At 56.0% G+C, this 12,938-nt stretch overlaps 1 protein-coding gene across 1 annotated transcript; it reads left to right on the forward strand.

Annotated features, from left to right (window-relative positions):
- The first annotated feature begins 2,851 nt into the window (after positions 1-2,851).
- Amn (amnion associated transmembrane protein) lies at positions 2,852-8,902 on the forward strand. The gene is made up of 12 exons (XM_051196642.1): positions 2,852-3,034; positions 3,560-3,678; positions 3,784-3,828; positions 6,904-7,000; positions 7,108-7,325; positions 7,418-7,555; positions 7,641-7,749; positions 7,839-7,921; positions 8,004-8,148; positions 8,221-8,398; positions 8,477-8,573; positions 8,658-8,902. The coding sequence occupies exons 1-12, from the start codon at positions 2,992-2,994 to the stop codon at positions 8,766-8,768; spliced, it is 1,383 nt and encodes a 460-aa protein (XP_051052599.1). The 5' UTR covers positions 2,852-2,991; the 3' UTR covers positions 8,769-8,902.
- Positions 8,903-12,938: the final 4,036 nt, after the last annotated feature.

The raw sequence follows: 12,938 nt of genomic DNA on the forward strand, positions 1-12,938 counted from the left end.
GCCTCCAGCTGTGGCTCCTCCTGGCCCAGTGACCTATGGCCTTCCAGTCTCAATGCAAAGGAATGGGAGGTGACCTGTGAGGGAGAGGAAGGGCAAAGGCTGCCCGCTCCTTACCCTGAGAGGCCAGTGACTTAACCCTCTGCCTACCACTGACCTCCCACTACCCACAAAGGGCAGCAACCACCGAGTGCTGGCTGCCTTGCCTCCAGAGGCTGGAGAGCTGGCAGCTGCCCCAGCATATCCCAGCATATGAGCCTCAGTAACTAGTCCCAGCCCGCCCCCCTTCACCTCCTCCCCCTCCCCAAAGTGTGTGAAGCCCAGCGTCAGCACCAGCGTGCCCACACTCATTCTAGCTCTTTGCTTGCCTCCTAGCCTCCCATGCCCCTGCCTCAGTGCCTTCATAGGCCCTTTATTTCTGCAGACCTCCTTGTCCAACTATCCCTTGCTTACCCCTCACTGCAGCACCACAGGGCTGTCATTCAATGTTCCCAAAAAACGCTAGGGTAGGCCATGAATTACAATTACAACACCAACCAGATAACAGCATTCATTTAACAGTTTGAATGAACCAATGGGAAGCCTCATGGTGACTATCAGCGGCCCAGTGAGAGAGATGGCTTCCCTGGCGTGTGAAGGTTGACTGTGTACAGATAATCTGATACAGGATGACAGGCCAAAAGAGCAACTGCCAACACCCTGCCTCCACTCCCACCTGGAGTAGTGCTGTGAGTACTCCGAGTCACTCTTTAGGGTTCTGACTTTCTCCTACTTCCTGTGAAGGTCCTGACCAATTCACAAGTATATGTCTATAGTGCCCGAGGGTCTGGGGCTGTGTTTGCAATCAAGGGCTTTCTGTAGACACACTGCACGCTGGTCCAGCCCCTCCTCCCACGCTGTGACTACAGCTGTGGCCCATCCTTCCTGTTGCTGTTTTTAGTGCTACCTCTTACAGGAAGCCTCTCTGCCCGGGCACACTTTCCCTGCCCTTCCTGAGGCTCTGAGCACCCTCCTGGTCACTAGAGCGTGTGTCCCATGGGTCAACTGGCTCAGCAGTGAGAGCCAGAGCCCAATCTGTCACGTGCTTCCTCTCGAGTGAGAACCACACAACGGGCAACAAGAATGTGAGCCCCAGAATTTCCTGTGTGCATGGCCTAGCTGGGGGCTGAGAGGTGCTTTGTCTATGATCTAATAAAGCTTGCCTGCAGATCAGAATGCAAGGCCAGCCACAGCCACAGAGGCCAGCAGGGGTGGCGCAACCTTTAATCCCAGCAGCCACACTAGTCAGAGAGGTAGATAATGGCAGGGGCTCAGGGTCTCATGGGGACATTCAGTCTCTGCAGTCAGGCTGAGGACAGGATCGCCCCAGCCTGAGCTAGTGCCTGGCCGCTCTGCTTCTCTGATCTTCAGCTTGAACCCCAGTATCTGGTTTTTTATTATTCGTGCTACACGGGAGGCCAAGAGCAAGCCCCTCTCAATAATTACCCCTGCTAAGCCAGCCAGGAGAGCTGATGCCCCCTTTGAAGGCAACAACTGTACAGGTAGCAGAGCTGGAGCCCTGGCCAGTTTGGGCCCAACCTGGGTGTGGAAACGAGTGCCCCCTAGTGGATGAGAAAAGCAAAAGTGGAGGGTGAGGCCCCAGCTCTGCAGATGACTCCAGAGAGGAGGGCAGCCCCCCCCTCTATCCCCCTCCCCCAATCTGCCTCCTATCACCCACACAGCCACCCACCATTCACAGGTGCGCCGGCACCCAGGCGTCCGTCCATTCATTACCACGAACTTGAACCCAAGGTGATCTCTCCAACACCCCTGCTGTGGCAAAACTCCCAACAAAGGCAACCTCAGGGAAGAAATGTGTACCTGGGCTCGCGAAGGGCGTGGCTGGGAGGGCGTGGTGCCATGGGGCAGTACTGGCCGCACTGTGGTGTGCTTCGCAGGAAGCAGAGATGAACTCTGCCACTCAGCTTGTTCCCACCGTTATGTTTGGTCTGCAACCCCAGCCCATGGGGTTATCTGACGCAGACACACCCAGAGGCGTTTCCAAGGAGACCAGTGGGACCGACAGTGAGGGTTAACCTTCACGCCCTGCTCGCTCCCATCCCCCCCCTTGCACTTGTCCATTTTGCCCCACCACGGGGACATGCGACTGGGCAGGGCTGGATCACAAGGGACAACTCCCAAGCTACAGGTCTATCTCTGGACCCGGAGGAGCTTCCAGTGGCCTCTTGTCCCCATCCTCCTCCTCATGTCTCCCACGCCACCTACCTCATCCATCTCTACCCATTCACCACAAGAAGCCCACACCTCTGCCTCCCCCTGGTACCTCATCCAGCCTCCCATCAGCAAGTACTTACCAACATCTTCACCCGCAGCAACAGCCAGGAGTTCCCACCCACCGTGCATCCTTCAGAGCCCACTCTCCTCTACCCACCATCCCCACATGACCGATTCGTGTCTGTCTGTCTGTTCTTCACTAGTACCTAGTACCACCCACCGTCAGGCACCGCCGCCACCCATTGCTCCCAGACATTTAATAACCAGAGCGAGGATCTGCTACCCACCCTGTGCTCACGTTAGCACCCCTCACTCTCCACCATCATGCGGTGACGTTTCCCCCCATTGGCCATCCCCACCCATGGTTCACCATGAGCATCTATCTCCTACCCACTCGCCTTCACGCTCCATCCGTGCAGGCACATCACACTCCGTCCTCCCCGCCTGTTCTTCAGAGCCATCACACATGGGCGCTTTGACAGCCACAGAGAAAGTCAGACCAACACCCTCTTACTGGTCACCCAGGGCCCGGGGTCCTAAAGGGTGGATGCTAAGGTCCCTGAGAAGTTCCTCCAAGGGACCTCAGGAGACAGCTGGGCGGGTTCGGAGGTAAATGTGTAACATCTGGGCGAACCCTGCCCCTCAGCCCCGCCCGGTCACATAAGGCTGCGGAGCAAAGTCCGCCATCTGCGACGTGAGAGCCTCAGCGGCGGCGGCGAGATGTGCGCTCCGGCCCGGGTCCTGCTGTGGCTGCAGCTCTGCGGTAGGTCGGCGTCTGAGGCCCCAAGGCTGCTTGTCTAGGCCCAAGGGTCGCGATCTCAGGACAGGGTGGGAGAGGGAGGCGGCGTTCGCAGCCTGCCTCGATTTCCCCGTCCCCTGGCGTGGGCCGGTGAGCCCCTCAATGCCCAGGAGGTGGAGAAACCGCAGCCCTGTCCCTGTGACCTCCCGGGCCCTCGGAGCTCCTCTGTGCGCAGTAGGGACAGGGCCGCGGGCTCCAGATCCGGGACGCCTCTGCACCAGTGCGTCCCAAGCCCTGCAGACCCCACCCGGGGAAGTCGGACTTGGTGGACAGGGGCGACGTCCCGTGGGAGGGCACAATTGCGCGGGCTCTGCAGATCGGCTAAGAGTGCACTGGAGAACGCCGCGCAGTGGGGTTCTCGTGGGGTCTGACCTGCGCTGAGACCAACGCCCGGGTCAGGGCCACCTCGGGGACTGGATCTGCACCGGGGCTGCGGGCACCGCCGCGGCGCGTCCCCGAGGGAGGTAGACACAACCTTCCTCTCTCTAGCACTGACTCGGGCCACCTACAAACTTTGGGTCCCCGACACCTACTTCGATACTGCCTCTAACTGGAACCAGAACCGGACCCCGTGCGCCGGAGATGCGGTCCAGTTCCCGGCGGACAAGGTGCCTTGCCGGGGGGGGGGGGCTGGGGGCGGGGGGCACTAGGGTGGGGGCGTCCTGGGGTGGGAGGTCTTCCAGCCCCGCAGCTGACGCCACCTCTTGCTGCAGATGGTGTCGGTCCTGGTGCGAGACAGTTACGCCATCTCAGACATGGTAAGGCTCGGGGCGTGAGTCCCAGGGTCGCCACGGGAGCCGCTGGGTCAGAGATACTCTCTGGGCGGGGACATCAGAGAGCACACGGAGTCTGTTCCCTCCTCCCTCCCCCCCCCCCCCCAGTCTGCTGTAGAAGGAGGGCTCTGGGAAGCCACCTGCCCTTCCCTGTCCTGGAGGCCAAGTTAGCAACCTGCCTGCAAAACTCAGTGGCCCAGATAGCCGGGAGGGTAGAAGCAAGAGGCTAAGCAGCCTGTGGTCCGCACATGCTAAGGCTTCGGTGCGCCAAAGGCTGATGGCCTTGGCGATTTGAACTCAGGCCCATGGTTGGAGCTAAAACTGAGAGTTTTGTTTCTGTTTGTTATTGGTGGTGGTGTGTTTTGTTTTTTCCCGTGTGTGGGTGTTTTGCCTGCATAATGTCTGTGCACCGTATGTGTGTAAGGTGTACACAGGCCAGAAGGGGGTGGAGTCACGAAGCTGGAGTTACAGATGTTTGTGAACCACCACGTGGGTGCTGGGATTCAAGCGCCCCCCCCCACGTCCTCCATAAGAACGGCCAGTGCTCGTAACCGCTGAGCTGTCAACAACACCAAAACATGGCAACTCAAATACAAAATCTCAACTTCAGTGCCCACGTTTGGGTTTTTGTTTATTTGTTCTTTAGTTGTTTGAGACAGGGTTTCTCTCTGTAGCCTTGGCTGTTCTGGAACGCGTTTTGTAGACCAGGCTGGCATCAAACTCAGCAATCCACCTGCTTCTGCCTTCCAAGCTCTGGCCAGCAAGAAATGAGTAATCCAAGTTGGCCTTGAATTCTATGTTGATGAGACTGACCCGGGACCCTGATCTTCCTATCTCCCCTCCAAGAGGCTGGGGTTGCAGGTGTGAGCCACCAGCCAAGGCTCAGTGTCCAAGTCTAACAGCTCATGGGTGTGGCAGACCCAGAGGACAGTGCCTGTCTGGGCTATGGCAAGGTTTCCCAGACCCGCTTGAAGACCCACCTCTCAGGAACAGTGATGTGTGTATGGGTGAGAGCCTCCCAGGGGAGAGGGGACAGAGGGGGAGGGGGCCCAGGCTGTGAACTGCCTGAAGAAGTCTATTGACACAAGAGCACAGGTCACTCTGAGGAGGCAGAATGTCTGTCGCCCTATTTCTTGGGGTCCCCTCCAGCTCCTGGTTATTCCTGTAGCCTCGGCTTGGACCTCACCAGTTCCTCCCGCGTGCATCCCTCGCTGGGATTTCTCTCCTACTACCCACTTCCCTCTCCGTCTTTGTTGGTGGGGAAATACTAAGCTCTCCTCCTTTACACAGGGTCTTTCTTGTGGTTCTGACTGTTGCAGAGAACCTGTATGTGAGCATTTGAGGTGCCAAGTTCTTCATTCTAGAGCATGGGCTTTATCTCCCATATTTACGCCAGCTCCATTCCTCAACGGATTTAAGATGCTTTTGAGTGCTGGCCCACGTCTTTAATCCCCGCACTTGGGAGGCAGAGGCAGGTGGATCTCTGTGAGTTCCAGTTCAGCCTGGTCTGCAGAGTGAGTTCCAGGACAGCCAGAGCTACACGGAGAAACCCTGTCTCAAAAAACTAAACAAACAAAACAGAAAGCCAAAAAATTATATTCTATAGTTGTTGATTCTTATATGAAAACGGCAATCATTCCTCCTGTTTACAGCCTACATATTTCTTTTCCTTTCCTTATTGACCATGCTCAATACTTCATCAGGGGCCCTTGTTGTGTCGTCTTGCTAATGGCAAAGCATGTTGCATTTCTCTACTGGGTGCCATGCTGGCTCTTAAGTTTGCAGGACATAAGCTTTAGAATACTGAAAAAATTCTACTGCTAAAGCTAACAGCTTTTCCAAAATAATAAGTAGGTTGTTGAACTTTTCGGTGTCGTTTTTCTAGTGGGTTGAAATGCAAGTTCTACCTCCAGTTTCAATTCTTCCACCAAAAAAAAAAAAAAAAAAAAAAACCAACATCCTCCTGGCAGCGTGTGCTTGCAGTACCTGTAGCGACCAGAAGAGGGCGCCAGGTGACTGACAGTTGTGAGCCACCATGTGGGAGCTGGAAATTGATCCTGCACCTTCTCTCTGCAAGAGCAGTTGGTGTCCTTAACCACCCAGCCATCTTTCCAGCCCACACTGTCTACTTATATCGTGTGTGGTCTGTTCTTCCTTTCTGATGCTAGAATATTCTGTTTGAATGTAAACATACTGTTGAAGTGTACATGTGGGCTGGATTCTGCTTGCAGGCACATGAGCTGGTTCCCCCTGTCCTGTTTCATGGTTCTGCCTCCGCCATTGTCCTGGGCTTGGACACCTGTCACTGAACACCCTCAGCCAGATGAGCCAGATGCTTATGTCATCTTGCCTTCTAACTGGCATGGTTTTCCACATTCTGCTCATTTTCTGTGATGCTAGGGACAGGGCTCTGGGCTGCACACATTTCAGACAGGTACTACACCCCGAGCTCTACCCCAGCCCTGTTGGTAAGAAAATGCATTCCATTCACACGGGTGTAAGTGCTGCCATGCTGACAATATAGCCCGTCTGTCCACTGGACTTGAGTGGCGAGGGGGCTCCCAAGGTGGGACCACGCCCACGCCACGAGGTACGGACACTCCTACTTCCCCTGCCTTGGCCGGCACCCCTCTCCCTGAAGCTGAAGCCCCTTCCCCAGTGCCATATAAACATTTTAAAGTTTGGCTTCTAGGACCCGAGAGACCTTGTCTTATCCTTTCTCCAGAGTGATGGGTGCTGGCAAATGTCATCCCTGCCCCGTGGGTTCCCTGGATCTCAGCTGTGCCCCGCCCCTTAGCATCAGACTCTGCCACCTGGGCCTACGCGACCCTCTAGCCTGGGCTCCAGCTCAGAGTTGGAGTCCTAGTGCCTGACGCACAACACCCTTGCCTTTTCTCTCTGCGGGACCGGCTCTTCCTGTTAGCCTCAGCCAAGTTAAGGTTCCCAGGCGCTGACTCCTTCATCTAGATCCCTGCCAGCGTCCCAGCTTGGCTTCTCCTTGTCCGGGCGGTGTTTGTTGGGCGCGATGGGTGCCTGGACCTTGCCTGCCCCTCCCCACAGCTCCTGCCGCTGGACGGGGAGTTCGTCCTGGCCTCGGGAGCCGCATTCGGCGCTGCAGGAGTTGGCTCAGACCCGGCTTGTAGCTCGGGTGAGAAAGGTGAGGCTGAGTGGCTTAGGGGCGGGCCTCGGGGCGTGGCTGGTGTGGGCGTGCCTTGTAGAGGGCGGGGCTCGGTGCCCGGCGTGGATTGGCGAGTGTCTCCATAGGCGCCCCGCTGCTCTTCCGAAATCCCGACCGCTTCTCCTGGCTGGACCCACGCCTGTGGAGCTCGGAGGCGCAGGAGAGCGGCCTCTTCTCCGTGGATGCCGAGCGCGTTCCCTGCAGCCACGACGATGTCCTCTTCCCGCGCGACGCGTCCTTCCGCGTGGCGCTTGGCCCGGACCCCAGCCCGGTGCACGTCCGCAGCGTCTCGGCCGTGGGCCAGGTGAGAGGGCTCGGGTCCCACCCCCTGTGCGCGTCCGCTTGGCGTCCTGCAGCTGCGCGCGTGGCCCCAGCCCTCAGACTCTCTCCCCGCAGACGTTCACGCGCGACGAGGACCTGGCCGGTTTTCTGGCGTCCCGCGAGGGCCGCCTGCGCTTCCACGGGCCGGGCGCTCTGAGAGTCGGCTCCCAGGCTTGCACTGACGCGTCGGGCTGCGTCTGCGGCTCCGCCGAGGTGAGTGAGCCTTGGCCGGTGACAGCCGGGTGGGGCGCGTGGCTGCCGGCGCGCTTTCCCGCACTGAGCCCCTGCCCCCCCCCAGACGCTGCCGTGGATCTGCGCGTCCCTGCTCCAGCCCCTGGGCGGCCGCTGTCCTCAGGCCACCTGCCACGACCCCATCCTGCCCCAAGGACACTGCTGCGGCCTCTGCGGTGAGCGCCCCGCCCGCCCTCCAAGGAGCGCCCCGCGGGCTCCCCTCTCCAGCCGGGGTGCGCGGCCTCCAACTGTCCTCTCATCGCAGGAGCCATCGTGTCGTTGACCCACGACCCCACATTTAACCTGGAGCGGTACCGAGCGCGGCTGCTGGCCCTCTTCCTGAAGCAGGTAACACAGAGGTCACCCGGAGGGCCCCGACTTTTCTGCCCCGCCCCCAGCCCGAAGGCAGACGAAGTCTCTCCCTCTGCAGCCGCAGTACCAGGGGCTGCAGGTGGCTGTGTCCAAGGTGCTGCGCGAGGCCCGCACCGAGATCCAGGTGGTGCTGCTGGAGACCCGGCCCGAGGCAGGCGCAGCGCGGCTGGGCCACGCGCTCCTGCAGGACGCGCAGGCACAAGGTAACCTCCATCCTTCCCGCCCCTCCGCTGCCGGGCTGCCCCGGCGCCGCCGCTGAACCCCGGGCGTTGCAGGCGGCGTGCTCGGCATCCTGTCGGCGACCCTGCGGCACTCGGGCAGGCCGGGGACCGGAGGCTCCGCGCTGGATCACGACGGGCCGGGGGCCTGGCTGGCGGGCGGCCTGGCGGTCCTGGTGCTGCTGGCACTGCTGGGGACCGCCCTGCTGCTGCTGCACCGCAGCGGGAGGCTCAGGTACGCTGCCCCTGCCCCGCCCTCCCCCAGAGGCTGGCCCGGATGCCCCACGGGTTCACGTGCGCCTGCATCCCGCAGGTGGAGAAGGCTTGAAGAGGCTGAGCCCGCCGCGTCCGCTGGGCTGCCGATGGGTTTTCGAAATCCGCTTTTCGACGTGATGGTCTTCAAGCAGCAGGTGAGACGGCGGGAAGAAGCTTTGGGAGCCTTCCCAGGGGGTGGTACTTGGCACCGTGAGCCCCCTGACCCTGTGACCCCGCAGCCACAGCCCTCGGTGCAGCAGCTCGGCTCAGCCCAGAAGGCGGACATTGACACCAGCTTCAGCTACTTCGTTAACCCGCTCTTTGCTGGGGAGGCAGAAGCAGAGGCCTGACCTCCTCCCGGGAGAGTACTAGGCCTCCAACCTGTGGACTGTCCACCCTCTCTAAGACCACGACGTCTCTCCTGACAGCAAGGACAAGCCTACCTTGTCCAATAAAGGTTGTTTGTTTGTTTGTTTGTTTTTAACGTGCTGGCACAGGTGGTCATCCTTCCAACAATTGACTTGAGTTCTGGGGATCTGAACTCAGGTCCTCAGCCCTGCCCCTCAAGTGTTTTGTCTTGAAGTGGCCTTAAACTTCGGGGCTGTCTGACTTAGCCTCCAGGATTATCTGGGCTTTAGGGATGAGCCCTGACCCGGCAGCTTCAAATAAATGGCCATTGATGCTGGGAGGGGCCTGCCCCGTTGTTGGTCTGGTCAGTTTTGGTCTCATGTGAGAGGGAAGCAATTGGTGACCTTTAAGTCGAATCAGCTCGGTGCCAGGTTCAAGCCCACTGTCCCTGTCAGTATGCATTCTGGTTTGTACCTGTTGTCTCTGGCTATGGGCCTTGCTCTTTGTAGCCACAGTGGGTAGCATGATGGTACACGCCTTTAATCCCAGCACTCAGGAGGCAGAGGCAGGAGGCTCTCTGTGAGTTTGAGGCCAGCCTGGTCTATATAGTGAGTTCCAGGTCAGCCATGGCTTACATTGAGAGACCCTGCCTCAAAAAACAAAACAAAACAAAACAAAACAAAAAAAACATTTAGTTTCATCAAATTTGGCTTGATTATGTAAATGGAGCAAAACCACACACACACACACACACACACACACACACACACACACACACACACACACAGGAGTTCCACCCTGGGGGTATGGGAGGCAAACCTCCCAGGATTTAGGGGACATGAGTTTGCGTACTCACTAAAGCGAGGACTCCAAGAACAGGATTTGTGTGTTGTTGTTAAATGTGCTGTCCCTGTCACAAACAATAGCTTTCAGTTCAGAACAATGTGTTCATTAAAAGGGAGATTCAATTTTAGTGAACTAAGTTAGAAGGATAAAAATGTTCACAGATGCTGTTCTTCTCAAATTGCTACCAACTCTAGGGAGCCTAAGGCTCTCTGAACTGGCACTCGGTGCAGTGGGCACCACAAAAAAAAATTAATTTAGAAGAAAAAATTCATTAAAAAAACAAGCCTGGCACAGAGGCCCAAAACTGTAATCTCAGCACACAGCAGGCTAAGGCAGGGGGGTTGTCAATGTGAGGCAAGCGTAGGCTACATAGTAGGAGCCTCTTAACACTGTCACTGGGCTGCAGACACACTGGCCGTTATAACTACTGCTTTCACCCAGGGCCAGGGCTGGGTTCTCAGCCCCCACATGGTGGCTCAAAACCATCTCTAGTTCTCGTTCCAAGGGATCTGGCGCCGTCTTCTGGCCTCCCAGGGCACAGACAAGCAGGCACATAAAAATCTTAACCGCATCACAACAGTGTTTTATACAAGAACAAAGGTCTCGTCAACATTCGGTCTGGGTTGAGCACCCTCAGCTGTGTGGACCCAGCAGCTCTGAACTCTGAATTTCACGTGCACACATGGAAGCCTGACGTGAGCCTGCCACTCTCCAACCTGTGTTTGAGTCAGGGTCTCTCACTGAACCTAGAGCTCACTGATGGGGCCAGCTTTACCTCCCCAGGGCTGGGCACACATTATCACATCTGCGGCTTTGTTATTTTAAGAGTGTGTGTGTGTGTGAGTGTGTGATGTGTATGGGTGACCATGGAAGTCAGAGGACATAGGTTGCATTCCTTGGGACTGGGTTATAGGCAGTTGGGAGCGGCATGTGGGTACTGGGAGCCAAATCCAGGTCCTCTGAGAGGACCAGCGTCCTGCCTGTTGAGCCCCCTACACTGTAGCTTTTATGTGGGTTCTCATGCGATCGCCAACCTCAGCCTCAGGTCCCCTCATGCCTCCATGGCAAATCTGTCATTTTCTTTGAGGTTCCGTCCCAGTAGGCTAGGCTAACCTCAAACACGTCGCTCATCCTTCCTCTGCCTCTCATGTTTTGGAATTAGTGTCCTATCATGTCTGACATTTTAAATTTTACTCTAATGATTTTTTTCTTAACAAAATGATTTGTTTTAGTTTATGTGAATGTGTGAATGTTTGCATGGCTATATGTGTGTGCTTGGTGTATGTGGGGGGGGGAGAGGGGGTCTGAACTTCTAAACATTACATGTTCATCTGGCAAGGGTCCTGACGCCTGAACTGTTCCTCTGCCAGCTCACCAAATGCTCTTGACGCTGAGCCATTGCTCCAACTCCTACTTCATCTTGAAAGGTATCAGAAATCTGTACTGATTACTTGTGAAGGTTCCAGAACCTGATAGAACAGCCATGTTACAATTTGTTAATGTAGTCCCTGACAGGTAATTTTTAATGAGTTGGCCCAAGGCGTCACACGAGGACAGTTTGACAATTTTCTTCAGTAACACCTATGTGACTCAAAGGTCTCTTGAAGCCTTTTGGTGGCACTTGAGGTGTGATCCAACAGCCCACACCCACCAGCGGCCAGTGGCTGCAGATGGATAAAGCAGAGGGGGTGTGTGTCCTGGGCCCAAATGTAAAATCAGACTCTATGACTTAAGTAATTACTGAGTCCCTCTGACAGTGACCTGAATGCAGACCTTTCTGCCCACGCAAGACTTGTGGAGTAACATCCAGGGAGGTGATCCACACACTGGTGGTTTTCCTAGAAGAGCTAGGCACTACGTGTGGGCACTGAAGTGTCCAGAAAGCCACATGCCTGTTCAAAGGTTTTATGCAAAGGGAAAGTTTTTAAAGCAGCATTTAAAAATAAAGCTGGGGGTTAGAGAGGTGGCTCAGTGGTTAAGAGCACACTGACTGCTCTTCCGCAGGACCTGGGTTCAATTCCCAGCACCTATATGGCAGCTCACAACTGTCTAACTCTAGGGAACCCAACACCATCACAGACAAATGCCCATAAAATTTCAAAAACAAAGCTGGAAGTGCTTCATAAGAATGGGGCCAATCCTGGGCAGAAGTTTTCACTGGACAAATGTTCTAGAAGAAGTGGCTTTGTGTGGCGCACTCCATTGGGCTCTCCCCCACCAAAATTCTTTTTTTTTTTTTTTTGGTTTTTTGGAGACAGGGTTTCTCTGTGTAGCCCTGGCCCTCCTGGAACTCATTCTGTAGACCAGGCTGGCCTCAATCTCTCAGAGATCCCCCTGCCTCTGCCTCCTGAGTGCTGGGATTATAGGCATGCGCCACCACTTCGAGAAACTCCTAATTGTACTCATTTTTATTGTCGTTCTGACTCACAAGCAAGAATCCATCTTGCTTTTTACAACTGTTATACCGCCATTGCCGTAAGGCAAACTCCCCCCTTCCCCTAGGGCAGTTCTGAAGTAGACACTTGTGGGTATTGTTTTAACTAGGCAAAGATGTGTTACATTTGTATCTGCTACAGAACATACTTCAACTGTGTAGAGGTGTGTTGCTTTTGATTATGGTAGTCTGTGTAATTACGTAGAGATGTGCTGCCTCTGCCTGAGGCACCTGATGGTTCTAATAAAGAGCCTGCGGGTGCAGCTGAGGCAGGAGGATGGCTGGAATCCACGAGTTCTGGGCTGGAGTGCCGATCCGGCGTCTGCACTAAGTGTGGCATCAGTACGGTGACCTCCTGGGGGCGGGGAGCCACCAGGTTGCCTAAGGAGGCGTGAACTGGCCCAGGTCAGAAATGAAGCAGGTTAAAACTCCCGTGCTGACCAGTAGTGCCATTGCGCCTGTGAGTAGTCACCGCACTCCAGTCTGGGCAACATGGCGAGACTGAGAGACGCCGAGTAGCTGCTGAGGAAAAAAGACCCAGGCTTCACCGGTAAGCCAAGACCATGTGGTTAATAGAAACGCGTTATAATTAAGACAGCTAGCCAATAAGGAGCCCGAGCCATCGGCTAAACAGTTTATAATGAACACGAGCCCGTGTTTCATTGGGACTGAATGGCTGTGGGACCAGGTGGGACAGAAACTCTGTCCACAGCCAGGCAGGAAAGGGGGGGGGGGCTGGGAAGGAAATGAAGAAAGCAGGAGGAGAATTTGAGGAGAGGGAAACGCCCGGGCTAGAAATCAGACAGACGGACACAGACACAGCAGGGAAGTAAGATTACAAAAGAAGGTAGAAGGCCCAAGGCAAAATGCAGAGAAACAGATTAAATAAGGG

The sequence above is a fragment of the Phodopus roborovskii genome, unplaced genomic scaffold (assembly GCF_943737965.1).
Source record: "Phodopus roborovskii unplaced genomic scaffold, PHOROB, whole genome shotgun sequence".
In the NCBI taxonomy this organism is placed as follows: Eukaryota; Metazoa; Chordata; class Mammalia; order Rodentia; family Cricetidae; genus Phodopus; species Phodopus roborovskii.

Bases quoted from the DNA above. Each gene is read 5' to 3' on its own strand.
- Amn (XM_051196642.1), top strand. From the start codon at position 2,992: ATGTGCGCTCCGGCCCGGGTCCTGCTGTGGCTGCAGCTCTGCG. The intron at 7,556-7,640 runs GTGAGTGAGCCT...GCCCCCCCCCAG, and splicing joins GCGTCTGCGGCTCCGCCGAG to ACGCTGCCGTGGATCTGCGC. The intron at 8,399-8,476 runs GTACGCTGCCCC...TGCATCCCGCAG, and splicing joins CACCGCAGCGGGAGGCTCAG to GTGGAGAAGGCTTGAAGAGG.